The 27,714-nt window shown below is 37.7% G+C and overlaps 1 protein-coding gene and 1 pseudogene across 2 annotated transcripts; one reads left to right on the top strand and one right to left on the bottom strand.

Moving 5' to 3' along the window:
• Positions 1–1,521: 1,521 nt before the first annotated feature.
• Positions 1,522–27,714, bottom strand: LOC142631515 (protein TRIGALACTOSYLDIACYLGLYCEROL 2, chloroplastic-like; annotated as a pseudogene).
• Positions 22,620–25,966, top strand: LOC142639482 (uncharacterized). Of its 2 annotated transcripts, none has more exons than XM_075813656.1 (5): positions 22,620–22,778; positions 23,212–23,297; positions 23,393–23,547; positions 25,299–25,424; positions 25,543–25,966. In XM_075813656.1, the coding sequence occupies exons 2-5, from the start codon at positions 23,253–23,255 to the stop codon at positions 25,670–25,672; spliced, it is 456 nt and encodes a 151-aa protein (XP_075669771.1). In that variant the 5' UTR covers positions 22,620–22,778; positions 23,212–23,252; the 3' UTR covers positions 25,673–25,966. The 2 variants fall into 2 exon arrangements, with proteins under 2 accessions (XP_075669771.1, XP_075669766.1); XM_075813651.1 differs by having other exon boundaries at positions 22,638–22,778; positions 23,171–23,297.

Consider the following 27,714-nt stretch of genomic DNA (forward strand, 5'->3'; position numbering starts at 1 on the left):
CCTGAATCTGGAAACACACCTGTGCTTTATAGATGCAAACTCTTTGAGGTAGAAGTCTAAATAAAAAGAACTTCAAGGAATGCGCCACTTGACACAACCCAAGAATTCACAAATATTTTAATTTTTTTTTTAGTTTTTGTGTCAATTTTTGTGAAAGTAACTAAACATGGGAAATAATGTCATACTGTAAATTTAATATTAGTATTCCAACTAAAAATTATTTCTTAAATAAAGTTTATAAAAATAATCTTATAAATTCATTTAATACAAATAATTAATGCACAACAATAGATAATTAGTACATACATTTACTCTATTAGCTGATTCAATAAATTAATAATTTGATATAAATGCAAACTCTTTGAAATAGAAGCCTAAATAAAAAAAACTTCAAGAAATGCGCCACTTGACACAACCCTATGCTCTCCAACATGAGAAATCTACTTTTATATATATATATATATATATATATATATATATATATATATATATATTGATTGTTAGGTTGTTTGGTGTTAGCTATCTATTCATTTATGTTATAAGAGAGCCAGGTGGTTATGCTTTGGACCATTTATTGTTTTCATTTAATGTTCAACTTCTTAGGACCACCATGGTGTTGCTTTGTCTTAACTTGATGGGAGTTGCATGGTGGGAATGGCATTGCCAATCGTGAAGCAAGTGTATCTTGCTAGGGGTTCGCTGCACGGCCTTTTCTATATGAATAGCACATACATCAGATTGCTCATATTGGACTATTCTTGGGGCCAATAAACTTCCATGTCCTACTGTGCAACAAAAAATGGCATTCCATGTAAGTGAGAAGACCAAGGCAGCGCAAATACATGCTCTAGAAGCTGCTGCATGTCCTTGTACTGGAGACGTGTTCTTCGAATATACCGTTAGGGACAAGACAACCACCACCCAATTATACAAGGAGTCTTTGGCATAATCATGGAAATCGAGTCTCAAATTGCCAAGCATATAGAAAAATATTGGCTGAATAGCAACAACTGTTGTCTAGTTATAAGTTACTAGACAACTAGGGTAAAATGACAAGAAGTGAAGAAACAAAGAAACTTAATAAAAGGGAATGTAATTCAGTCCCATTACATCAGTTACAAATTCCAAATGTCACGAGCTAATCTAGGCATTCTTTTTCCTTATCTGCATCTGCAAACTCAAATTTTAAAAATTAAAGGGAAGGAGACAACCCAACAAGAGAAATTTATCCATGCTCATATGTTTGATGTTGCAACAAAACCCTTTGCAATAAACGGACGAAACCTCCAAGCCAAATGCTGAGAATGCATACTTTGACTAGAATTCAAATTTAAACCAGATAAAAGTATGCAACTTGTACCTCTAGCATCAAAGCCTTTCTATGCAAGTGCAACCAAAAGAAAATCCTAAAAAGGACAAACTTTAGTTTCTCCCTAACATGACAATGGAAGAAGAACACAATTTTTAACCATCTAATTAACTGTCATAATCTGTTTCCCCATTTCCAACTTTCATTTGTCTTTACATTAGCCTGGAAAGGGACCTGACAAGTGCTTTCAAATTCTGTTTTGTAGCCTCATCACCTGTAAATCCCTGACTATCAGATCATATATTCTGAAATGGTGGTTGGACCGAGAAATGGAAATGAATAGAGAAGGGGAAAAATTAACAAATAAATAAACATAGCTCACGACTTATAATCAGCAAAGATTTTAGGCAGTTTGTCAATTTAGGATCTCACCTCAATGTTCTTCAAGGTAACTGTTGAAGATGCATAAGCATAAGCTAAACGACAGCAGTAGTTAAACGGGAAAGAAATTTCTAAGAGTGAGAAGAAAACGACATCAAGTTGTTTTGGTGAAAGAAATAAAGCAGCAAAGGAAACGGTAGCGTTTTGTTTAATGAGAAGGCATAGCCAACAAGTGCGAGGTTGTGAATCAAAGAAAGTCACACGCAAGGCCAGATGTCATGATCTGATTGGTCACTGCTTGAAGCCGTTACACAGTAGAGTTTGTTAGGAATTAGTTATAGTTTCCCGCCTTTTTTGCTTCCTTCTTGGTGTTGTATACAAATAGAGCAGTTATTTTATTTTGTAGGGCAAATAACACTCCCCTCCCTTGAGGTTTGAGAAAATAACAAATACACCTCATCTGGTCTCTTACAACCTCTCATCCCATGGCCCAATAATGATTCCATAGTAAATACAACAAAAGCTGAATAACCAGGTAAATGTCAATGAAGCCCTCAATATTTCTTGTATTTTAGCATAGCTGAGCCATGGATTTTTGGAATTTATGTTTAGATAGATTGTTATGTGCACAATGGTATAATATTCACAAAACAATTTGTAAAGCTTTTTTTTTTTTTGTTGAAAAATCTCAATTTTTGTTGTTGTTAATGGATTTACTTCAAAGTTCAAAGACATTTCCGTTGATGGATTTTGTTTGAAAATGCTCGATTTGTTTGTTACACAATGCTTTGGATATTTACTCATGCTCTATTATCTTATTTCTTCTGCATTTTTTTTTTGCGAAGATTTAATATTTGTTGAATGTCCTAAACCAAAATTTTGAAATTAATATAACTAAAAAATTAGTTTTTGAGAAGTGGTTCTAGTATTTGGAAAAAGGCCAAACTATTTCCCTTGTGTCTATAATGCTTGAAAGGTAATTTGCAATTCAATAAGTGGATGCTACTTGTCAATAATTCAGCCAAAGAGACAATACTTGGCAGTAAAGAAGTAAATGTAAAAATGAGCTGGAAAGTAGAAGCCAAGAGCCATTGACATCTCACCTAACTTGCATGAAGAAAAATAATTGATTTGAACTTCTAGAGTTTCTCTTGTACTTTGAATAATTAAAACTAGCTTAATAAATCTATAAATAGATATCCTGTGTGAAAATGTGGTCTAACAAAATAAATTGCAATGAAATAAAAACAGCAACACAACAACACTTTGATAAACACACACACACACATATATATACACACACACATGCACCTATGTAAATTCTATCCAATTTACCCATGTGTAAAAGTTTTTTATATTGATAAGTGACTCTGAAAATTTCAAACTCATTTTTAAACAATAAAAGCTTGAAAGCTTCGACAAATTGTTTTATTTCATAAATTTTGATCCAAAGTGTTGGAGAGTGGTGCGATTAAAAAATCTAAGAGGATTATCAAACTTTAAAAAATTAGTTGGAAAGGTGCTAGAAGAGACTAAAAAATCCACTTAAGCAACATATTTTATAATATGCTCTTTTCATTTATTTTATTTTATGTGAATGCTCTTTTCACTAATCATGGTTAAACTTTGATGAAGAGAATCTTTTAAAAAATTGGAATATTCCGTTACTATATTAACAGAAGGGGGGGGAGTGTTATTTTTTTCAAATCTCAAGGGAGGGGAGTGTTTTTTCTTTTCAAGTTTGGGGGTGAGTGCCATTTCTCCAAATCTCAAGGGAGGGGAGTGTAATTTGCCCTATTTTGTATATACTCGTACAATCACTCTGTGATTTAGATATAGAATTCTATCATATTTAGAGAGCTTTTCCATTCTTGTTCTTCTAGAAAGTTCTTTTCTTACATGGTATTAGAGCTTGCTTGCTCATTCATGACTTCCAGTTCTGCTAATGACGCATCCAATTCTAATTCCACACAATCAGCACCTTCATCTGGTACAACAATGGCAGATGAGCCTGCTAATAATTCTTATTTTTTACCAGTGACTGAGAGTCCTGGAATTGTTCTTACATCGTAGCCACTGACTGGACCAGAGAATTACATGAGTTAGGCGAGATCAGTGTTTTTGGCTTTGAGTGCCGGAAACAAGTTTGGCTTTGTGAATGGTTCAATTCCAGAGCCAGATCTGTCTTCACCAGTGTTTAACACTTAGAGTAGGTGCAACACCACAGTTCTTTCATGGCTGACTAATTCTCTTAGCATGGATCTCAAGGCAAGTGTTATGAACATCAACACTGCCAAAGATTTATGGATTGACCTCAGAGACAGGCTTTCACAAGGCAACACTCCAAGATTGTTCGAGTTAAAAAAGGAAACCTCTCATCTTTCACAGGGATCACTCATTGTGAGTTCCTATTTCACCAAATTCATAACACTTTGGGATGAATTCATCAACTACCAACCCTTTAACTATGTGCACTTGTGCCTGTACTTGTGGATCTAAGTCTTCTCAATTGGATGCTCATCATAAGGAACATGTGTTTTATTTCTTGATGGGATTGAATGATAGTTATGGGAAAATTATTGGTCAGATCTTGTTAGTTGAACCTTTTCCTTCTGCTAGCAAAGTTTGTTCTTTGATTTTACAAGAAGAAAAGAGAAAGAGCATAGGTCATGGTGTTAACATGGTTTATCCTGTTGAAGCTACTGCAATGTATACTAATAACAACAGAGGGCATCAAGGTCATAATCAAGGATTTCATGGTGGAAAAGGAGGGAATTCTAAAAAGGAAAGACCAATTTGCACATATTGTGGCCTTACTGGTCATATAGCAGACAAATGTTACAAGCTTCATGGCTATCCCCCAGGGTACAAGCCTAAAGGAAGTAACAAAGCTTTGGCTAATCAAGTTTCAACTGTTTTGCCATCTGCTAATTTTGGGAATTTGGGTGGTTTTACTTCAGCTAACCCTAATTGTTTCCAAAAAAATGGTGTTTTTCCTGGTGTTTTCCAAATAATGGCATGTTTTCTAGTCCTGGTTCTCAAGCTGAGAATGGATATGGATCATAGAATCCCTTTACCACTCAATTTGTTGGTTCTTCACCACAGGCTCCTTCACAAGCATCTTTGTCACCGTGTCCTATCTCACAGGTTCAATGTGAGCAACTCATTACTCTTCTGAAAGATCTTTCAGCATCAAGATCAGGTGTTGGTACTCAACCTTCTCATCAAGCAGCTTCTGTGATGGCTCCTGCTTCATCCCTTCAACTAGCTTCATCTGTTGCTTCTTCTTCTTCTTCTTCTTCTTCATATTTTCCATCTAATTTTTCAGGTAAATCTTTTTGGATTCCTCCTAACATGACACATTCTATATTTTTAGCTCATCTTGTTGATAGACATTCCTATAAATCACATGATTGGATTATAAACACTGGTGCTATAGACCATATGGTCCATTCAGGCACTCAACTTACCACTGTTACTTCAATTGTCCATTCTTGTGTTTATTTGCCAAATGGGGAACAAGCTTTAGTAACACACATAGGCACTGTGAAGATTTCTTCTACTTTAACCCTCACTGGTGTATTATGTGTGCCTTCTTTCAGTTTCAATCTGATATCTGTAAGCAAACTTATAGAAAATCATTGTTGTTGTCTCATTTTTCTTGGTAATTGTTGTTTTATCCAGGACCTTGCTTAATGGAGCACGATTAGTTTAGGTAAAGAGTGTAGAGGATTCTACCTACTGCAGGATTTGGCTTCATACACTGCCTTATCTGTCAACACTGGTCACTCTTCTTCTTCGGACTTGTGGCACAATAGATTAGGTCATCTTTCTTTTTCAAAACTTGCTTTGTTGAATAAAGTTGCAGTTTCTGATGTTTCAAATAAAACACATTTTTGTGATGTCTGTCATTTTTCTAAGCAAAGGAGACTCCCTTTCTCTCCAAGCTCACATATATCTCATAAAGCTTTTGAGCTTGTACATTGTGATCTATGGGGTCCCTTTTCTACCTATATTGTTGATGGTTTCAAGTATTTTCTGACTTTAGTGGATGATTTCACTCGTTGTACTTGGGTTTATTTGCTTAAGAACAAATCTGATACACAATTCTTGATTCCTGAATTTGCCAAAATGGTTCATACTCAATTTGACACTAATATCAAGATTATCAGAAGTGACAATGGAACTAAATTTTATCTAAAGAATTTTTTCCACTCTAGTGGTATCTTGCATCAGTTGTCATGTGTTGATACTCCTCAACAAAATGACATTGTTGAAAGGAAGCATCAACACATTCTCAATGTTGCAAGAGCCCTAATGTTTCAATCCAAGGTTCCTTTGTGTTTCTGGGGTGATTGTATCTTACTTGCAGAGTACCTTATTAACAAAACTCCTTCTAAAATTTTACATAACAAGAGCCTTTATGAACTTCTTTTCAATTTACCACCTTGTTATGATCATCTTAGATGTTTTGGATGTTTATGTTTCATCTCCACATTACCACATAATAGACACAAATTTGCATCTAGGGCTAGGAAATATGTTTTTGTAGGCTATCCCCACAGCATCAAAAGTTATATAGTTTTGGACATTGAATCAAATTCCATTTATATCTCTAGAGATGTTGTTTTCTATTAGCATATTTTCCCTTATGCTATATCTGATCATCCATCCACATCCTATCTTGATTCTTTTGTTTTTCCTCATTGCACTCCTACTGAGACTACCACTCCCATTCTTTCATCCATTCCTCCAAATCATACCACTGAATCTACCTTAGTTCCTTCTTCTAGTATCCCTATACCTATTTCTCCTGATAATCAACATGCTTCTACAGACCTCATTTCTGTTTCTGATTCTGCAGATTCTACCTTAACTATTTCAGATACTCCACTTGTTGTTTCTGATTCTCTTGTTCCTTCCACTTCACCTACCCCTTCTACTTTTGTTTTACCTATTTTAAGGAGGTCTACTAGGCCTGATCACCCTCTTGCCTACCTCTCAGATTATGCTTTGTAAATTTGTTAGTACTAAGCCTGCTTTTGGTTTGCCATATGATATCTCAGATACTTTGAGTTACTCTCATCTAGGACCTACCTATTATTCCTTTGTTATGGCTGTGACTACTTCTCCACCAGAGCCTACTTCCTTTCATCAAGCAATCCAATTGCCTGAGTGGAGGGCTGTAATGGACAAGGAAATAGCTGCTTTAGAGCTCAATAATACCTAGACTCTTACTTCTTTGCCACCAGGTAAGTCTTCCATTGGATGCAAATGGGTGTACAGGGTTAAATACAACTCAGATGGCACCATTGAGAGGTACAAAACTAGGTTGGTGGCCAAATGTTTTACTTAGAAAGATGGTTTGGATTATTCTGAAACGTTCTCTCCTGTTGCAAAATCTGTTTCAGTCAGAATTGTATTGTCTTTAGCTGTTGTGAAAAGGTGGTTTCTTCACCAAATGGATGTCAATAATGCATTTCTCCATGGTGATTTGGTTGAGATGTGTACATGTGTTTGCCACCTGGCTTTCACAACAAGGGGGAGCATCTGGTTTGCAAGCTTAACAAGAGCCTTTATGGGCTTAAGTAGGCATCAAGGCAATGGTTTGAAAAGTTTTCTTCAACAATTCTGCAGATGGGGTTTATACAGTCTAAATCTAACTATTCCTTGTTTACGCATACACAAGGCTCTTCTTTTACTGTTCTTTTAGTTTATGTAGATGATATATTGCTCATTGGTAATAACTCTGCTTATGTTGATAGCTTGAAGAAGTTACTTGATGACAGGTTTGGTTTGAAGGACCTTGGTTCATTGAGGTATTTTCTAACCCTTGAAGTGGCTAGAACAGATGAGGGCATAAGCTTAAATCAAAGGAAATATGCCTTAGAAATTTTAAAGGACACAAGTTTTCTTGGTTCTAAGCCAGTCAAGTTTCCTATGGAGCAGAATTTAAGCCCTTCCAAGTATGAAGGGAAGCCTCTTACAGATCCTAGCATGTACAAAAGGTTGATTGGAAGACTTTTGTATCTTACCTTAACAAGACCTGACATCACTTATGTTGTGCATAGATTGAGTCAATTTTTGTCTCAACCTAGAGAGCCCTACTTACTTGCAGCCAATAGAGTATTACAATACATCAAAGGTTCACTAGGGAAGAGAATTTTCTTTCCTAGCAACTCAGAACTACATCTAAAATCCTTTTGTGGTGTAGATTGGGCAGGCTACCCTGATACAAGGAGGTCTTTAACAAGTTATGTAGTGTTTTTAGGAGATGCTTTAATACCTTGGAGATCAAAGAAGTAAGGTGTTGTCTCAAGATCATCAGCAGAGGCGAAATACAGGGCCATGGCAAGTGTGGCATGTGAAATCACTTGGGTACTTCAACTGCTCAAGGACTTGAAGATAGATCATCCTAAACTAGCTATGTTGTTCTGTGACAATCAAATAGCACTTTACATAGTTGCAAATCCTGTCTTCCATGAGAGGACAAAACATATTGAAGTGGATTGTCATTTGGTAAGGGATAAGATTATGGAAGGAATGATTAAAACATTTCATTTAGCCACTAACTCACAAGTGGCAGACATATTCTCTAAAGCTTTGGGAATTTCATCTTTCACAAGGCTTTCAGGAAGATTAGGCTTAAGAGACATTTTTACTCCAAGACAATCAAAGGCTAATTCCTCAGTTCAAGTCTCAGAACTTAAAGTTCAGGACTTGAGGGGGAGTGTTGAAGATGCATTAGCACCAGTTGAACGACAACAAAAGTTAAACAAGAAAGAAATTTCTAAGAGTGAGAAGAAAACGACATCAAGTTGTTTTGGTGAGAGAAATAAAGCAGCAAAGAAAACGGCAGTGTTTTGTTTAGCAAGAATGCATAGCCAACATGTGCGAGGTTGTGAATCAAAGAAAGTCATACACAAGGCCAGATGTCGTGATCTGATTGGTCACTGCTTGAAGCCATTACACACTAGAGTATATTAGGAATTAGTTAGAGTTTCCCGCCTTTTTTGCTTCCTTCTTGATGTTGTATATAAACAGAGCAGTTATTTTATTTTGTATATGCTCATACAATCACTCTGTGATTCAGATATAGAATTCTCTCAGATTTAGAGAGCTTTTCCATTCTTGTTCTTCTAGAAAGTTTTTTCTTACAGTAAAAAGCAAAGTTTGAATAGAATCATGAATCAGTACAATGTTCTTAGCGGTCATGAAAGATGAATGTACCCTTCTGCACAAATAAAAATAAAAATATTAAAATGGTTTCCTTTTCGGGGTAGGGAAAAGCGAAAGGGATTAGGATCTCTTTTCATGGCAAATGGCAAGGATCCTTTTCCAGGTATAAAGTGTGAGAAATTATTTTGAATCTACTAAAATGGTAACCATGTGATACAAGATGTCAATACCTCTCAATTAATATTTATGTCCAAATTTATACATAAAATAAAGGTAGGACAATTCACCTCAATTCCTCATAGGATTCTGTAAGGCTTCTGGTTAATTTATCAACGTCCTGTAGCAAACCACTATCACGAACTTCAGCCAGCAAAGGTTGAACATCTTCAGCCAGGGCTATAATTTGAGACATAACTACAATAAAACTAAATACGGTGCACAAGAATACATTAATGCTGATTACAGAAATGGATCTTTCTTAGTTATATAGATGCATGCACACATGACATAACACAGACACACAATGCTCAAGAAGATAATTCTTGCCAGTGGACTTGTCAAACTTAGACACAAATGGCAGACTAGGATGTTTATCTCATTTACGCACTTTGCCAATTCCCTAAGGACAATAACCCTCCTAAACAATTTTGAAAATTTGATCTTGAAGAGCACTACAAGAATATAAATGGGTGAATTCCTCAAGGATTGTCTTAAATTGAGAAAATAATTGGACAACAGGAAAGTTAGATGTAACTTTCTTAACTAAGTAATTTATACACTAGATCTTCAGTTTGTTTAATGCTCACTTCTATCTCCATGAATATTCAACTGATTTGATGTTTATATGGCAATTGCTAAAGCTACTCTCACTCCACTCCACATATGTTCAATTTAAGAATTGAACTCTTTTAAATTTTGCAATAAATCCACTTTTCATATATAAAAAAGCTTCATCCATAATCTTTAAGGACTGCCCCACTGCCACATCTCTTTAGATATGTTTAAGGATGTAATCGGTTTCCTATGCTAAAGGGCAATGCTTTGTTAAATTCTTTAGATTAGGCACATTCATTTGGTCTGCACTTTTCCCTTGTAAATAGATGCCTCAACAATTTCTCGCACATAGACCCTCATCCTATCTTAATAAATCAAATAGGGTAGCTTAATAGGAAAGTATGTAGCTACTACATTCTATATCTTTACTAACAAACTCTTCATTTTTCCATAAATTTGCTTGGCATTTGCAATATTAATACCGTTATCTAGTTCAACAAAGCAGTCAATAACTATTTTTAGTTAAACATATAAACCAAGAGATGTGCATCGTACCTTTAAGAGCAATGGCCTTGCTTCTTCAATAGCAGATAAAACTCGTTTAGCCAGTGAATGGTGGTTGGCAATATCAATGCCCTCCACTTCACATCCCAAATGGGTGAATATCCCCACCAATGCATCCAAACTTACTCCTTGATTTCCCTTTATCTTTTGGTGATCACATACAATTAGACCTTCTTCAGAACATTTTAGGTCAAGTGGCCCTACTAAAAGGTGTTGGAATTGGATTGCCAGGTGTAATTTCAAATAAAGTTTCCATGAGAAGACCCGATTGATTCACCTCTATAAGTGAATTTCGAGGTATGACTTTTATCATCATCAGCCTACAAAGAGAAGGTGATACAATAAAGTAAAATACATACACCCAATAAAAACCAACAAAATCTTGATCACATTCAAATATTTTTTGGTTAAGTAAGAAAGATGTATATACAAAATTATGGTGTGAAAGTCACTTCAACAACTGCTTCAATAGTTTTCAATGAAGGATTAATGCGGATGACATTGCCAACATTCACCCCTCTAATCCCCACTGGTGTTCTGGTTCTAATACCACAAGCTTAAGCAAACTCAAACACAGCCTGATACTTCTGGATTTATGCCGTATTAGATACCCCCCTCAACCAAGACAAACTAAGAGCTATGAGAACAATACTAAACACTAGAAACAACCCAACCCCACCTTCCCAAATGCTCTTCTAACTAAACCCAAAATCGTTCAATGGCCGCAATGTTTGCTTCCAAATTGAAGAGGATAAAATTGAACTAGACGGTCTCGTTTAACAGATTCTACCATGAGCGATGGTATTGGGTAGTGCATGATCAATGTGATGGAAGAAGACGGGGGGATGCGTCCAAGGAGGACGGACTCTCCATGACGGATAAATAAGAAAGCAGACAGATGCAAAGTTGACGGTGGCAAGGTCACGTGGCATCCACATGATTTAAGTAGTCCTCAAGAAACTTCAAATGAAAATGTCTTGTGCCTCACGATTAACTCTAATCAATAAATTCTCCATATGGAAAGGATCCCGTAAAATACATACATTTATGAGGATCTTTCTTATAAGGAAAAATTTCTCTTCACCTAGAAACAAAAGTTGGTTCTACACTACTATAAAAACCCAAAACCCTCATGAATCAAAGTACACATAATTTATCCCAGTTATAGTACTCTAGAGTTGTGAAGTTCTCTAACTTAACCTTCGAAGGGTATTTGGCCAATACCACACCGGTACTTTCTGTAAGGGTTTCTTCTTCTTCTTCTTCTTTGTTGTGCAGGTCTTGTCCAGAGCGTGTAAGGATCGTGTAGCTTACTGACGATTCTCGACATCATCAGTTGGTGTCGTCTATGGGAAACTTGCAAGCCATATTACCGCTTCCTAGACAAAGAGTTGCATGGTACTTACTCGCTCGATGGCGACCACCAACAATAACTAGGGAGATGAACTATGTACCACCGCCCTGGAAAGACAGGTTCAGACTCTTGCTGCAGCTGTCGAACGCCTCACCAAGCAAAACCATGACCTAGAGGAGTAGCTACGCCAAAAGAATGCAAGGCTTAATACTCAGGAGGAAGACCAAGAAGGTACCAGCGCAGAGCAAAGGGATCAAGAAGGGCCGGAAGGCAGCAACGCCCTAAGCAGACCAGAGCAACAAGACACAAGTCATACGTCCGCCATGGACATGGCTCCGCCATGCCTGGTCCTAGAGATGCAGATGATGAAAGAATTGATGGATTCATGATGAACGCCCTTAAGGGACGGGTATCAAACGACCTCGACGAGATGGTCCATCGGACAGACTCACCCTTCACTGTATCTGTCACTACATTCCCCCTGCCATTGAAGTTCCACACGCCACAAGTAGAGACCTACGATGGGTCAAGAGATCATTTGGACCATTTGGAATCGTTCAAAACCCTCATGCACATGCAAGGCATGGCGGATGAGATCATGTGCCGGGCTTTTCCTACCACGTTGAACGGCCCTGCAAGGGTATGGTATAGCAGGTTGATGCCAAACTCCATCAGTACCTTCAAAGAGTTAAGCGCCCAGTTTGCCTTGCACTTTATAGGGGGCACAAGTACAAAAAGTCTACTGCATGCCTAATGAACATCAAGCAACGAGAGGATGAGACACTGAGGTCTTACATCACCCACTTCAACAAGAAGGCCCTCTCGATTGATGAAGCTAACAACAAGATACTCGTGGTTGCGTTCACCAATGGATTACGGAAGGGGAAGTTCTTGTTTTCTCTATACAAAAACAATCCAAAAACCATGTTGCTTTACAGGATACATGAATGTGGAAGACATGTTGCTTGCTCGAGAAGAGAAGCCTAAGAAGAGGGAGAGACCAGAAGAAGCACGACAAGATAAAGGGTGAAAGATAACAAGAACTGGAGACAGACGAGAGGATAGGCACTTCAAACCCCCAGCAGGAAGGTTCGCTAATTTCACCCTGCTAAATGCCCCGATTGACCATGTCCTAATGTAGATCAAGGATGAAGGAGTCTTAACATTTCCTGGCAAGCTAAAGGGGGACCCCAGCAAGAGGTTTAGAGATAAGTACTGTCGTTTCCACCGTGATCACGATCACGATACATTCGACTGTTACGACTTGAAGTAGCAGATAGAAGCCCTTATTAGACGAGGGAAGTTGTAAAGGTTCGTTAGCAAGGAAATGACTAACCAACCACAAGAGTAAGCCGCCCAGAAGGAAAACGAGCGTCCTAGGCTATCCTTAGGAGACATAAGGATGATTGTAGAGGGCATCGCAATTATCGGTTCAATAAGGAAGGCACGCAAGACCTAGCTCAGGATGATTCCAAACGTCCAGCTGATGGGCTTAGTCCCGAAAATGGCACGCTTAGTCTCCATCACCCACACGACAATGCGCTTGTAGCTAGCGTACGGGTTGGGGACTACAACACTCACCGAGTCCTTGTGGACAATGGGAGCTCAGCTGATATACTCTACTACCCGGTGTTCCAGCACATGAGGATCGAGAGAGAACGGCTAGTTCTAACCAACGCGCCACTCGTTGGATTTGGAGGGATGAGAGTGTACCCCCTTGGTGCGATCACTTTGCCTGTAATATTCGGTGGTTACCCTCAACAGATCGCCAAGGATGTCACATTCCTGGTTGTAGACTGTTCATCCGCTTACAACACCATCTTGGGCCGTCCTACCTTTAATTTGTGGAAGGCCGTAACCTCAACTTACCACCTGATGATGCCACCGAATACGGAGTGGGAGAGGTACGAGGGGATCAAGTAGCAGTACACAAGTGCTACATTGCCATGCTGGAGATGGACGACTATTTACAGACCATGTGCATAGAAGAACAGCGGACGGTAGCAGAACCAGTGGAAGGATTGGAAAAGATACACCTTGACGACTTTAGGCCTGAGCGAATGACCAGAGTAGGTACTCTTGCTAGCCTGCTAGTCCATCAGGCACTCACAATATTTTTAAGGGAGAACCAGAACGTCTTCACCTAGAGCCATGAAGACATGCCCGGGATTGATCCTTCGGTCATAGTCTACAAATTGAACGTATCGCCCTCGTTTTCTCCCATCCGTCAGAAGAAACAGGTGTTCGTGTAGGAGTGGGACAAGGCCATAGCAAAAGAGGTTCGCAAATTACAGGAAGCAAGATTCATACAAGAAGTATGCTACCCCGATTGGTTGGCCAACGTGGCGATGGTCAAAAAGGCCAACGGAAAGTGGAAGATGTGTGTAGACTTCACGGACTTGAACAAGGCATGCCCAAGGACAGCTACCCACTTCCACGAATTGACATCTTGGTGGATTCGACAGCAAGACATCAGTTGCTGAACTTCATGGATACATTTTCTGGTTACAACCAGATCAAGCTGGACAAAGTTGATTAAGAAAATACTTCTTTTGTCACTAGCCAAGGTCTCTTTTGCTACAAAGTAATGCCGTTTAGACTTAAGAACGCAGACGCCACGTATCAAAGGCTGATGAACAAGATGTTTGAACATCGGATAGGGAGAAACGTTCAAGTCTACATGGACGACATGCTGGTAAAGAGCCAACTGGAAAAAGACCATTTGGACGACCTCAAGGAAACCTTTGATACCCTTCATCGTACAACATGAAGCTAAATCTGAACAAATGTGCATTTGGGGTGACGGCTGAAAAATTCTTAGGGTTTATGGTATCCCAGAGAGGTATTGAGGTCAATCCAGACAAGATACAGGAAATAATGAAGATGACACCGCCGAAAAACATCAAGAAAGTATCATAACGACAAAGTAGCCACGCTAAATAGGTTCATTTCAAGAGCAAGAGACAAGTGCCTGCCTTTTTTTGCACGTTGAAGAAGTCGTTTGAATGGATGGCTGAATGCCAAAAAGCATTCGAAGACTTGAAAGCATACCTCTCCTCCCTACAGCTGCTGAGTCCCTCCAAACCAGGGGAGGAATTATTCCTCTATCTGGCTGTCTCCCCGGCGGCTGTCAGCGCAGCCTTAGTCAGAGAAGAAGATAAGGTACAAAAACCAGTATACTACACTAGTCGAGCGCTCTGAGGCACAAAAGATAGGTACTCCCTAATGGAAAAGCTTGCCTTTGCATTAGTAATGGCAGCTCGTAAACTCAAGCCATACTTCCAAGCCCACACTGTGATCGTCTTGACAAACAAACCTCTGTGGAGAGCAATGAGCAGCCCTGAAGCAGCTGGACGGATGGTGCTATGGGCAATTGAGTTGAGTGAGTTCAACATAGAGTATCACCCGCGAACGGCCATAAAAAGGCAAGTCATCGCTGACTTCATTGCAGAATTGACCAACGTGGAAGGCTAGGGGGCAGGAGCACAACCGCAATGGAGTATCTACATGGATGGAACATCCAACAGACAAGCAAATGGAGCTGGTGTAGTACTCTATTCCCTAAAAAGGGGCGAGATCGAATGTATAATTCGACTCGACTTCCCTACGACCAACAACGAGGTGGAGTACGAAGCCTTGATAGTAGGACTCAATCTAGCCAAAGCAGCAGGAGCCGCAAATGTGGTCATATATTGCGATTCTCAGGTAGTCACAAGTCATGTTAATGGCAACTACGAGTGCAAGGGCGAACGGATGAAGAAGTGCATGGAGCATGTGAAGAATCGAGTGAATGATCTCCAAGTGAAATTTATTCAAATCCAAAAGGAGGAGAACGAGCAAGCCAACCGTCTTGCCAAGGTTGCATCAGCAGAACACATGCTCATCCCTAGTCAAGTACTGTCCTTTGTTCAAAATTCACCATTAATAAATGGCATTAGTGTGCAGGAGGTAGGTTTCGAAAACAACTGGACCACACCAATAACCTCCTACTTAAAGGACAGCATACTACTAGACAACAAGGAGGCCGCTAGGAAGTTAAAGGTTCAAGCAGCACGGTTTGTGCTAATTAAAAACATCTTGTACAAAAAGGGCTTCTCCAGTCCATACCTAAGGTGTCTTAACTTCGAGGAGGCGGATTACATCATGAGGAAAATCCATGAAGGAATCTACGAGAACCATTTAGGATCGCAGTCTTTAGTGCATAAACTGATCCGGGTAGGGTACTATTGTCCCACCATGTAGAAGGATGCCCATGCGTACGTCAAAGCTTGCGACAGTGTCAGAGGTTTGGTAACCTCATTAGATAACCAACAGAAGAGCTCACCCCAATGACGGCTCCATGGCCTTTCACTGAATAGGAGTTAGATATCATACGGCCGTTCCCAATAGCAATTAGACAGTTGAAATTCCTAGTAATGGGTATAGTCTACTTCACCAAGTGGGTAGAAGCCGAAGCCCTTGCCACCATCACGGAGACGAATGTGCGAAGCTTTGTATGAAGGAACATCATCTGCGGGTACGGTATACCTAAAGTACTAGTCTTAGACAACGGGTAGCAGTTGACAACGATTCATTCATGGATTTCTACTTATAGTTAGGGATAAAGAATCATTACTTATCACCCGTCTACCCTCAAGCCAACGAAAAGTCAAGGTCACGAACCAATCCTTACTCAAAATCATCAAGATTCGGCTCAAGGGGGCAAAGGGAATATGGCCGGAAGAATTGTCAAGCATTTTATGGGCTTACAAGACAATGGCAAGGACGCCTACAGGAGAAACTCCATTTCGACTAGCATACGGAAGCAAGGCAGTCATCACGGCCGAGATCGGACTCACAAGCTACAGAGTTAAAAACCATGATGAGAGTAGGAATGATGAAGCTATGCGCCTTCAGCTTGATTTGGTGGACGAGGTCAAGGCGATGGCTGTACAAAGGTTAGCACGATACCAGGACCTCATGGCCAAGCACTACAACTCCAAAGTCAGAAACAGGAACTTTCAAGTTGGAGATCTCGTCTTGAGAAAGATGATGGGTACCACGAGAAATCCTGCAGAGGGAAAGTTAGGACCTAATTGGGAAAGACCCTATAGGATCGCGTCATGGTAGAGAAGAGGCACCTACCACCTAGAAACGCTCGACGGGCAAAAGTTGTATCACCCATGAAACACGGAGCACTTGAAAATGTACTGCCAGTAGACAAGGGCACGAACGACGACACTCCTCATTTTCATTTTACTTCCTTTTAGTTAGTTTTTACCATTTAAAGTACTGTTTAAGCCCGAAGGGCAGTTTCTTATTTCTTTTTAGAAACAATTTCTACATGCACGTTTTTCACAATAAGAGGAGTATTCAGATATGCCGTGCGTATGTTTACAAGGATATTATTAAGTCCATAAGTGGGCGGGTTCATCCTAAGGGATGACTTATATTTATCAACTCCATCAGTGGACGGGTTCATCCTAAGGGGTGAGTCATATTTATCAAGTCCATAAATGGACGGGTTCATCCTAAGAGATGACTTATATTCATCAAGTCCACCAGTGGACAGGTTCATCCTAAGGGATGACTTACATTCATTAAGTCCACAAAGTGGACGGGTTCATCCTAAGAGATGACTTATATTTATCAAGTCCACAAGTGGACAGGTTCATCTTAAGGGATGACTTACATTCATTAAGTTCACAAAGTGGACGGGTTCGTCCTAAGGGATGACTTATATGTATCAAGTCTACAAGTGGACGGGTTCATCCTAAAGGGATGATTTACATTCATTAAGTTCACAAAGTGGACGGGATCATCCTAAAGGGGTGACTTATATTTATTTAGTCCACAAAGTGGACGGATTCATCCTAAGCGATGGCATATATTTATTAAGTTCACAAGAGGATGGGTTAATTCCAGGGTTGATCTGCAGTTATTAAGTCCAAAGTAGACGGATATATTGCAAATATGTACTGTAAGACATATAATCAAAATATTATAAAGGCCCATAAAGGGAAATGTCTACATGCAAAGCCTAGAAAGCAATAGGCAATGGTTAAATTGATATATTGTTCTTCCAAAAGATCTTTACATATGAACAAGAAGAAGAAAAAAAAAACTAAATCAAAGTAAAAAATAAAAATCTACTCCTGGTCCATGGGGTTCTCTCCGTCCTTCCTTTTAGCAGTCTGGTCCCTCTCAAGTGGACGAGCTTCGTCCCCAATGGATTTGGCTTGGTCTACAAGGGCAGTCTCCCCTTCACCTTGAGGGTCGGCAACAGTGTCATCAGCGAACAACTCATTGGAGCTTTCGGAGTAGATTTTTACAATTACTTTTCTCCCCTTTTTACAATTACTTTTCTCCCCTTTTTAGATAGAATACAATTCTAATATATATTATACATTGTATAATAATTGCTATTTATGATCAAATTAAAATACTAATTAATTAAATGCCAATAACTTTGTAACTTAACTAGTTGACACTACTAAGTGTTTTTAACCAAAATATCTAGAGTTCAAAATCTCTATTCACCACCGCACACCCTTGGTGCGATGGTCACTCCACAAGTATAAGTGTTTGTGGAGTGTGGGGGGCAAGGACCGAGGTTCAAGTCTCCAGGAGAGAGTTTCACACATATATACACTTAGATTAGGCTAGAGTAGAATTCTATCTTGTATCAAAAAAAAAATTCTCTATTCCCCCATTGTAACTATCTAATAATCAAAATAATAATAATAATTGGTTTTAGGTGTAAGCGCTCTGGATCGAATCATTGAAAAAAAAAACTAATTGGTTTAAGGTTTAGGTGTCCTATAGTCCTTATTCAATGACAAAGGAAAAGGTAACCTAAGTACCTAACTTTTATTGAAAGAAAAATCTCTTTTGGAGACTTTACCAAGTGAATAAACTATAGCCTCATTTGAAATTTGAGTTTCTAAGAACCGATTTCCAATGTCAATAATTCAACCCTCCTAAACTCAAGTTCATTCAAAATACGATTAGGATTTCCACCCTCCTAATAATAATTGGTTTTAGGTGAAGGTGCTCTAGATCGAATCATTGGAAAAAAAAAATTTGGTTTAAGGTTTAGGCGTCCTATATTCCTTATTCAACGACAAAGGAAAAAGTGACCTAAGTACCTAACTTTTATTGAATAAAATCTCTCTTGGAGACTTTACCAAGTGAATAAACTATAGTCTCATTTGAAATTTGAGTTTCTAAGAGTCAATTTCTAGTGTCAAGAATTCAACCCTCCTAAACTTAAGTTCATTCAAATACAATTAGGAATTTAAGAACATCTTAACTTAGGTTCTCTCCATGGAACTCAAGTTTTTGAAAAACCAATTTCACTTAAAACTTGATTTTTCAAAAACTCAAATTCCAAATGATGCATTTATATTAATATTCTTACCCAATGCCCACTACAATTGCTAAACATAATTTTACAATGACAAGAAAACCAATACACCTACAGACACAAACAAAGCCACAAATCCACAAGAACATACACCACAGATTCACTAGCCTTCCACTATGAAATCCAAAAATTGACTACTCAATTCTTCATAGAACAATCACAGAATAAAATTAATTAAATACAAAAAATTGAGGATAAAAGGTATCCACCAGTTTCCACATTCAACCAATTTTTTATTTGTCGATGCCTCACTAGATTGCAGTTCTTTCATTTTCTGTCGAAATTAATATCCAAAGGCGTCAACATTTTGACAACAGATATGAAAAACCCATAAATTTTTGCCTCAAGAAATTTCAATTCCAACAATTTTTCTTAGCATTAACTAGCGTTAGAAGGCATCAAAACGCTGCTTCGATCTCTCCCTTATCTCTCTCTTTCTTTAGCCTAGCCTTTCTCTCTCTTAAACTCCAACCCTCTCTCTTTTGTGGGTTCAGTAAAAAAAACCCAGATTTGTAAGGAAAAAACAATATGCAAAAAAAAAAAAAACCCAGCAACCCAGCAAATCCAACACTGCAACCAACTCACTAAACCATCAAGTCATAACCTCACCAAATTAACACCTCCAACACCACTACCACTGTTAAAACAAAGAAACAAGAAAAACGTAATCGTGAGAAGAGGAAGCATTCAACTCACGAGAACGGAGTAGCGGTGAGCAGCAGAGCAACGTGATTATCGAGATCAGTAGAGACCGAAGAAGCGGAATGCGGTGGTAGCAAGATTTGAGTGCGCTATTAGTCTCTTTCGTGTCTCTTTTATTATTTGATGAATAATCTATGTGTCTTTGTGGATTAATTTATACACAATAAAAACAAAGAAAAAGTAGTTGTAGTAATCTAATCTTGTGTTAATGAGTCTAGAAAATAGTGTGAGAAAGTTTTCTTGAGAGGTGTGTGATTTGTTTTCTTTTATGTTTTTCTATTAAAATGTATTTTTTCTAATTGCAATAGGAATGGTGGGTAACAGTGGTCTAACAGAGATCACCTCTAGTAGGTTAAGTAACAATTTTTAAAATGCTAGTAGGTTAAGTGACAATTTTTAAAATGCAAGTTGCTTAGGGTCTATTTGGATAAGTTGTTTTAAAAAGAGTGTTTTTAAAAATGATTATTTTTAAAATGTGCATTTTGAAAACACAATTTTTAAAACCACATATAAGCGTTTGGCAAAACTTATGAGAACATTGAGAAGTAGGTTTCTTTTTTCTTTTTTCTTTTTTTGTCAACTAAGCACTTGATCTTTATTTGTCTAAAATTATTGTTTGAGTGTAAATTACCAAAATAGGACACAACTCTAACAACAAAGTACACTCAAATAATTTTTAGTCAAATTATAGTCACCCTGCCACTATAGCTGTTCACTAATCTCAATAATAATATAACTTTCCCAAATCAGGCCCTACCATCTATTAAACCACAAAAACAAAATAGATTTGAAAAATTTGAAACCCAAATCACAAATAACGTATTGAAAAACTAACGGGAGAGGGAGAAAGAAAGAGCTTGTAGCAATGGCATTCTCTAATTGTGGTGATTAAGCTTGCAGATGGTGCAATTGAGGCTTTGTTAGTGTGTCTTCTTTCTACTTCCAATATGTATTGTTATATGCGATTTGGGTACACCAGGTTCAGAAACCTCTACCTAGCGTCTTAGCTACCATTGGAGCTTTGTTGTGATGTTGTTTTGCAACTTGCATAGAGAACAACGTGAAGTAGCAGGTACAAGTTGTCATTGAGCAATATTTTTGTCATTAAGCAAAATTTTAAGGATATTTTAGGTATTGACAGCCTTCAAATTTGGATTGTGATGAGTTTTTAAAATTGCAATTTTGAAAAGGTTCGATTGTATTTCATTTCCAAAACTCCAAATTCGGCATTTTTGAAAATGCAATTGCTAAAAAATCGCAATGCCAAAAGCTGGGAATTTTGTGTTTTGATTCAAAAACATGCGTTTGCGTGGTACAGACACTTATCCAAACGAGCTCTTAGTCAAAACCGCCCACATGTGGGTTTATTGCAATTACCACTTACATATTTAACAATGTTTTTAATAGAAGTAAGTTATAGAACTTTAGCTCAAGTGGTAAAGTGGATGGGTAAGTTGAAATTTTCCATATTTTTTAACACCTAAAAGCTCAATGAGTGAAACGTTGTCACTTTACCCGACGGTTCAACTTCCACGTGAGTATTGATGCTCTGTTTGTTGAAAATATTTTACACATTTTACCCTATTTGTTTGGCTGTAAAATTTGGTCCATATAAAATATTTTATGGTCAAACTGTAAAATAACTCCAAATTTTTTTTAAATAACATTAAATATTAAAAAATTTAGTTAGTTATCACGTTTCAAAACAATGTTGAAAACTAGCGTCTCGAGTGTCTAAAACTCAAGTTCCAAGATAAAACTCAAGTTTTTAAGTCTCGATTTGTAAGTGATGGTAGCTGATGTGGAAGAAAAATCCACGTGGAACCATGTGAAACTCGAGTTTTTAAGACTCGAGTTTCACCATCCAATTTTCCTTCTTCTTCCTTAAGCTCTTCTGACCCAGCGTTGTTCTTCGACACTGCAGATCGTTCCTCTTCAGATTGGACCTCCAGCGTTCAATCAACAAGCGTTCTTCGTTCAATCAACCAGATCGGAGCTCCAACATTCTTCGTTCTTCCTCTGTTCTCCGCTTCAGTTCTTCCTTTGTTTTCTGTTATTCATCAGATCGTCGACGCTGCACATTGTTCCTCTTCAGATCGGAGCTCCAGCGTTCAATCGATTGTTGTTCTTCGTTCAATCGACCAGATCTGGGCTCCAACGTCTGCGTTCTTCCTCTGTTCTCCTCTTCAGTTTTTCCTCTCTTCTCTGTTTCCTCTGTTCTCTGTTCTTCGCCGTTCCTCTTCTTGCCCGTTTGGATACAGCTTTTTTACGTTTACATTTGTTGTGTTTTGCATTTTCAAGTTTTCCTCTTTTTTCTTTTTTTTTTTCTTCTTCTTCAGTTACTGCACGCGTTATAAAGGGACAAAATTCACTGTTGAGCATTGTTAAGCATTGTTGAGCCGCAACTTTTGACTATTCTCCTATGAACAGTGTACCCATGTACTGTTCATGAATCCCACAAATTTCACTTTTTAGCAATTTTTTCATTAAAAATGAGTCCCGCAATACTATTCACATATTTAAAAATTATTTTGCTATAGTATTTTCAGTTTTCAGCAATAAACTCTATCCAAACGGACCCTTCGTCTTCAGGTACCAAAATCAAGTCTTAAAGATTCGATTTTGCTTTTTAGAACTCGAGTCTCTCAGACTCGAGATCTATCTGGCAAATACTTCCCAGATCAGCCAGCGAAATTCGAGTATTTGAAACTCGATATTTAGATTGAAATTGACATTTTTAAGCTCAAAATGCTAGTTTCTAATATTTTTTCTACCGCATGTTAACTTATTTTTTTATTTCCCTCACCAACATTTTTCTGCAAATATCCTCAAATAACTCCTCCCCAAGTGTAAATTATTTTCTTCTAAAAAAAAAAGAAAAAAAAAAGAAAAGTGTAAAATATTTTACACCTCTCTTCGTACAACTCTCCCTCACTCTCACGACTACAACAGCCCCTTTCCCTCACGTCCTCAGGTTCTCTCTTCCCACAAACCAAAGCCACCGAGCCACTCATCACTGTCAGGTTCGTCGGCTTCATTTGTCTCCAGCGCCGCCGCTACTCCTCGACGACTCGACCTCCATCGTCGTCGACTCATCTACCGATTCTCAGGTCAGGATTTTTTTTACAACTGCGTTGGTTTTTTGGCTGGTTTGTGGGTTGAGGTGGGTAGCTGGGTTTGTGGGTTGTGGTGGGTAGCTGGGTTTTTGGGTGGCTTTGGTTGGGTTTGTGAGTTGTGATGGGTGGCTGAGATTTGGGGTGGGTTATTCATGGCTTTTCACTGTGGGTTCTTCATGAATTTTCTGGTAAATTGTTGTGGGTGATTCACGCTTTTCACTTTGGGTTCTCTTCTTCTAAAAAAAAATTCTGGTAATTTGTTGTGGGTAATTCCCGGTTTGAGTTTTGGAAATGATAATTTATGGTTTGATTCAGGGGTTGGGTTTTGTTTGTCATTTGAGTTTGTTCATTGAGAATTTTTGAGTTTGGGTTTATTTTGATTGAAGGAAAATTTTATACATTTTCATCTACACATCGAAACAAACAGAGCGTGAAAGTTCACACTACGGTTTCTCGCCCTCTCTCTGAATGGCGAATCAAGAAACTGGTTCGTCTTCTTCCTCTTCTCCACAGGTAATCAAACCATCAATTCTTCTTCTTCTTCTTCTTCCTCTTCTTCTAATTTTGTATTAGATTGTGATATGGGTTTCTGAATAATCTTGAGTCAGGGCCATCAAGTTCAACTTCAGCAAGAAGAGGAAGAGTTGCTATCAATATACGGAGCGGAATCGGGTTGGGTTGAAGCTCGAACGAGCTGTGATCATCTGGCCTCTCTGTCGTCCGACCTCGCTCACATTCCCACACCCGATACTCCTTGCTACAGGTTTACTTCTTTTTCTCACACCCCAACTCTACTCTACTTTTACGATTTCTATTTTTTACAAAACATTTATTTTTATTTTAAAAAAATCATAATCATACCCATTTTGTTTTAGAATTGTTATGATCAACTACTTCCATCAATTTCAACAATTGAAATCATTCACTAAAATTACTCGCATGAAAATAATTGGACCCACATGGGTTATGATTAGGTGATTAGTTGATTATATCATTATAGTCTATAGATTAAGGATAGCAGTGCTTGAGACACACTGTGTACACCATATGATTTTTTGCTGGTTAGTGTATGGGTTGTGACGTGATTAATAAATGTGTCAATTTTGTGCTGACTTGCTTGACCCGCAATCAACATGAAGAGACCGGTTTCATTATTCATGCTCTGACGCAAACCTATTTAACCCGTATCAATAAGTGTCATTTTCCAAAATAAATTTGGATTTGAAGTACAGGTGAATAGTTAAACAAATTTTTAATGGTTATGTTGATACTCTCTTTTTTGCCCTTTTTTTATGGACAATGTTGAAAGTCTTTAACCTGGCCCTTCTACCAAAAAACAAAGGGGAAAAATATTTTATTTTATTTTATTTTTCTTAAAAATTGTGTATTTTAAATATGGATTAAAGTTCATTGGGTTGAACTTAGAACTTTTAGATTATATGCTATTGGTATTTTAATTGATGTTATTATGAAATAGAATTTTTTTTTCTTTTTAATTAAAATTATTGTAATTTATTTGCATATAAATAAATGAATGTCAATCGTGTTAATTTTTGAGTCATATATTCATATTTAAACGGGTTGAAATGAGTTAGGTCTATGCCAATAGACTCAATGCAACACAACCTGTTTATTAAATGAGCTAAATATGTTGTCTTTGTCAACACAATACTACATGTTTATTAAGTGTTACGTGAATCATGTGTTTTCTACCTACTTACTAAACCGGCAATGTTAATGTTCTAGGGTTTTGACATGATTGCTAAATAGATCGTGTTCATGTCGACTCATGTAGTCAAAGTATTCAATTAGAAGAACAGAAATTGTAACCCCATTGTAGAGTGATGTGGGTGAGTGAGTCTGTAGGTTCAAGTATTTTATCAGAACAATTGCATATCATGTTATCTTGAGGTGTTATTTGTAATATAGAAACCTATATAGTGTCAATAGTATTGTATTAAATTGCATGAGAGTGGTTATATATTTTACCTTGGGCTTTCCAAAAAAATAAAAAACATTGTTAAGAAGTGAAGTTGTCTAGTTCTGTACTCATTTACCTATAAATCTTAGAATATTTTACAATTTACACACATTTTTGAGATGAAAGGAAGAACACAGATCTATTTGGGACTGAAAGTAAGAATTAAGGCCCCTTATTTTTCTGCAAAAGCTAGGTTTGATTTGAACTATACAGTTGAATCTAAGTAAGGTTCATATTCTATTAACAATTTATTGCATACTTGCTTTAGTAAATGTGTGACCTTGACATAATGAAACTAAAACCGGATACAAGCTCAAACTAGAATATTCACTGCTGTCTTTCTAAAGATTGTTTAATCTTTTGAGTAATTTATGGGTAATGACTCATGTCTCACCTTTGTAGTCTACCTTAGTACTTAAAAAGCCCTCAATTGTAGAAACATTTAAATTTTATATTTTGCTATGTATGTCAATGCTTGTCACTTGAACTGTATATTGCATTATTTAATCTGTGGAAGCATTGACATATGAAAGGTGTCAACACCCAAATGAGAACTGGTTATGTTTATGCTGTAAGGATGTGCTCTGTAGCCGTTTTGTGAACAAGCATATGCTGCAGCATTTTCAACAGTCAAATCATTGCTTGGCACTCAGCTACAGGTATACATATTACAAGTAGCATTATTTTATTCAAATTGTCTTCTTTAATTTTATTTAATTTTCTCCGCAATGTTTTACAAAGCTGTGTTGGTCATGATCTCTTTACTTTTGGAAATAGTGATCTGTCAGTTTGGTGTTTCTCCTGCGATGCCTATTTGGATGCTCAAGTGATTATGCAACTACGGCCTGTTTATGAGACAGCCTATATTTTGAAATTTGGTGAGTCTCCACCATTTCGGACAGTCTAATAATTAAGCTTACAAGATTGTCAAGCTAGGGGTTGAGGGCTCATCATCAGGCAGTGGAAGTTTCACGTGGTAGAATTTGAGGTTTACCTTTCAGTGCATAGGAGGGTTGGAGTTTGAACTGACTGGAGATTCATTGTACTACTCACTCAAATCCAACATTAAATAGGAAACTATAAAAGATTATTGATATATGATTGTCACATGACCAGTGCATAAGTTGAACTTTTTGATATGCAAGCCATCTTTGTACTTGACCAAAGATAAAAGCATCTATGAAAGGGCTTTTTTTAATCTCATATGGATCCATCGAATGATTATAGTGGGCACATTGCAAGTCACTTGCAAAATGAGAATTTAGGTTTGCACAAAATTTTCCTGTGTATGTATGGCATTCTTTGAACTGGTTGCCTTGCCCCTGTATCCTCAGCTTTGTGGCAATGTCTAGCAGTAGTCAAGCTCCAGTTATATTTCTCTTTGTATGTTGATGCACATCACAAAAGGTTAAGAGTAGTATATCAAACCTGTTACTTTCAATTAAATACTTTTATACAAGGCAAGACATGAAATTACAAGGTTATACAAATGCTACGATGTGCCATTTTCGAGGATATCATTAATGTTTGGTTGTTCAAACATGCTGGACAAGTGGGCATAGGGTTTTATCGTTAAGGCTCCATTTGAGGTTCATAAGAGAATGGAATGATCATAAGGGAATAGAAAAGAATGGAATGAAATGTAGTTAAGTAAAGGAAAGGAATGGAATAGAATGGAATTAAGTAACCTTGATTGGATGTTTTAAAATAAAAGAATGGAAATGAATAAGAATGAATGGAAGGTAAGTAATCTTGTTTGAGAGCAACATGGAGGGAATGAAATAGAATCATTTTATGATAATATTACTATTAGATCCCCATTTTAAAATAAATGATTGAATATATAGGAGTATTTTGAGAGTTTTAATAAAAAAATCATTAAATCTAATTTCATTTCCTCCCATTTCTCTCAATTTGGGGAGAATGAAAATTTGAGGTTTTAAGGGAATAGAGAGGAATGAGCGTTCCCTCCTATCCATTCTATTCCCTCTCACTTAAACCTTCAAACGAGGAAATGGGCATTAAACCTCCCAAACAAGGGAAAATAAAAATATTCTAAAATTATTCATTTCATTCATTTTTATTCCATTCTATTTCCTTCCTTAAGGAACGCAATTTGTGGGGTTATTTTGGGTAATTCCTGTGGAGTCAAAAAGGTTGAGATATTCCTTCGTCAAGTTGTGCAGGAATGGTGTAAATTTCTCAATTGATGCAGTCATTTTCTCTAAAATTATGTGACTTCTTTTTAAGTAAGAGACAAACTAAGCATGATTGGTCAAGTGAATTAATAAGAACTAGAACTAAAAATAATTTCAATAACTTTCCTCAACAACTGCTTCAATACTTTTCAATGAAGGATTAATGCGGATGACATTGTCAACTGTTAGAATTATGGTTAAGCGATCCCTGTCCTCACTAGTGTTCCGGTTCTAATACCACATGCTTGAGCATACTCAAACACAGCCTGATACTTCTGGAATTTATGCCGTATTAGATACCCCTCAACCAAGACAAACTGAGAGCTATGAGAACAGTACTAGACACTAGAAAGAACCCAGCCCCACCTTCCCAAATGCTCTTCCGACTAAACCCAAAATCATTCAATGGCCGCAATGTTTGCTTCCAAATAGCTTGAGGAACATCCAAAACCAAAGAAAATGGGTTCTTAGTTTTCACATTAGAGGGTGGTTGACTATGTCCTGTATCAGCGGATGTAGCTCTCATCCGGGCTGGTTTCCTCTGTGAGCTCAATGGAAACTGAGGTAAGCAATTTGAAGAACTGCTCGGTAAAGTAAGAATTGGTGAGTATAGCACCTTTGGGCATACTGAGACATTCCATAGGATTTCCAACCATCTTTTACTCAACCCCAGGTGAGAAGTTTTTGCACCAAATGGGTCATTCAAATTGACGAACATTTGGGGTGACGATGCTTTGCTTGCCTCCTGCAT

Source organism: Castanea sativa, chromosome 1 (assembly GCF_040712315.1).
Source record: "Castanea sativa cultivar Marrone di Chiusa Pesio chromosome 1, ASM4071231v1".
NCBI lineage: Eukaryota > Viridiplantae > Streptophyta > Magnoliopsida > Fagales > Fagaceae > Castanea > Castanea sativa.

Excerpts from the sequence above, each read along its gene's own strand:
- LOC142639482 (XM_075813656.1), top strand. The coding sequence starts at position 23,253 with ATGGCGAATCAAGAAACTGGTTCGTCTTCTTCCTCTTCTCCACAG. Across the intron at positions 23,548-25,298 it reads CCCGATACTCCTTGCTACAG|GTGTCAACACCCAAATGAGA; the intron begins GTTTACTTCTTT and ends GACATATGAAAG. Across the intron at positions 25,425-25,542 it reads TGCTTGGCACTCAGCTACAG|TGATCTGTCAGTTTGGTGTT; the intron begins GTATACATATTA and ends TTTTGGAAATAG.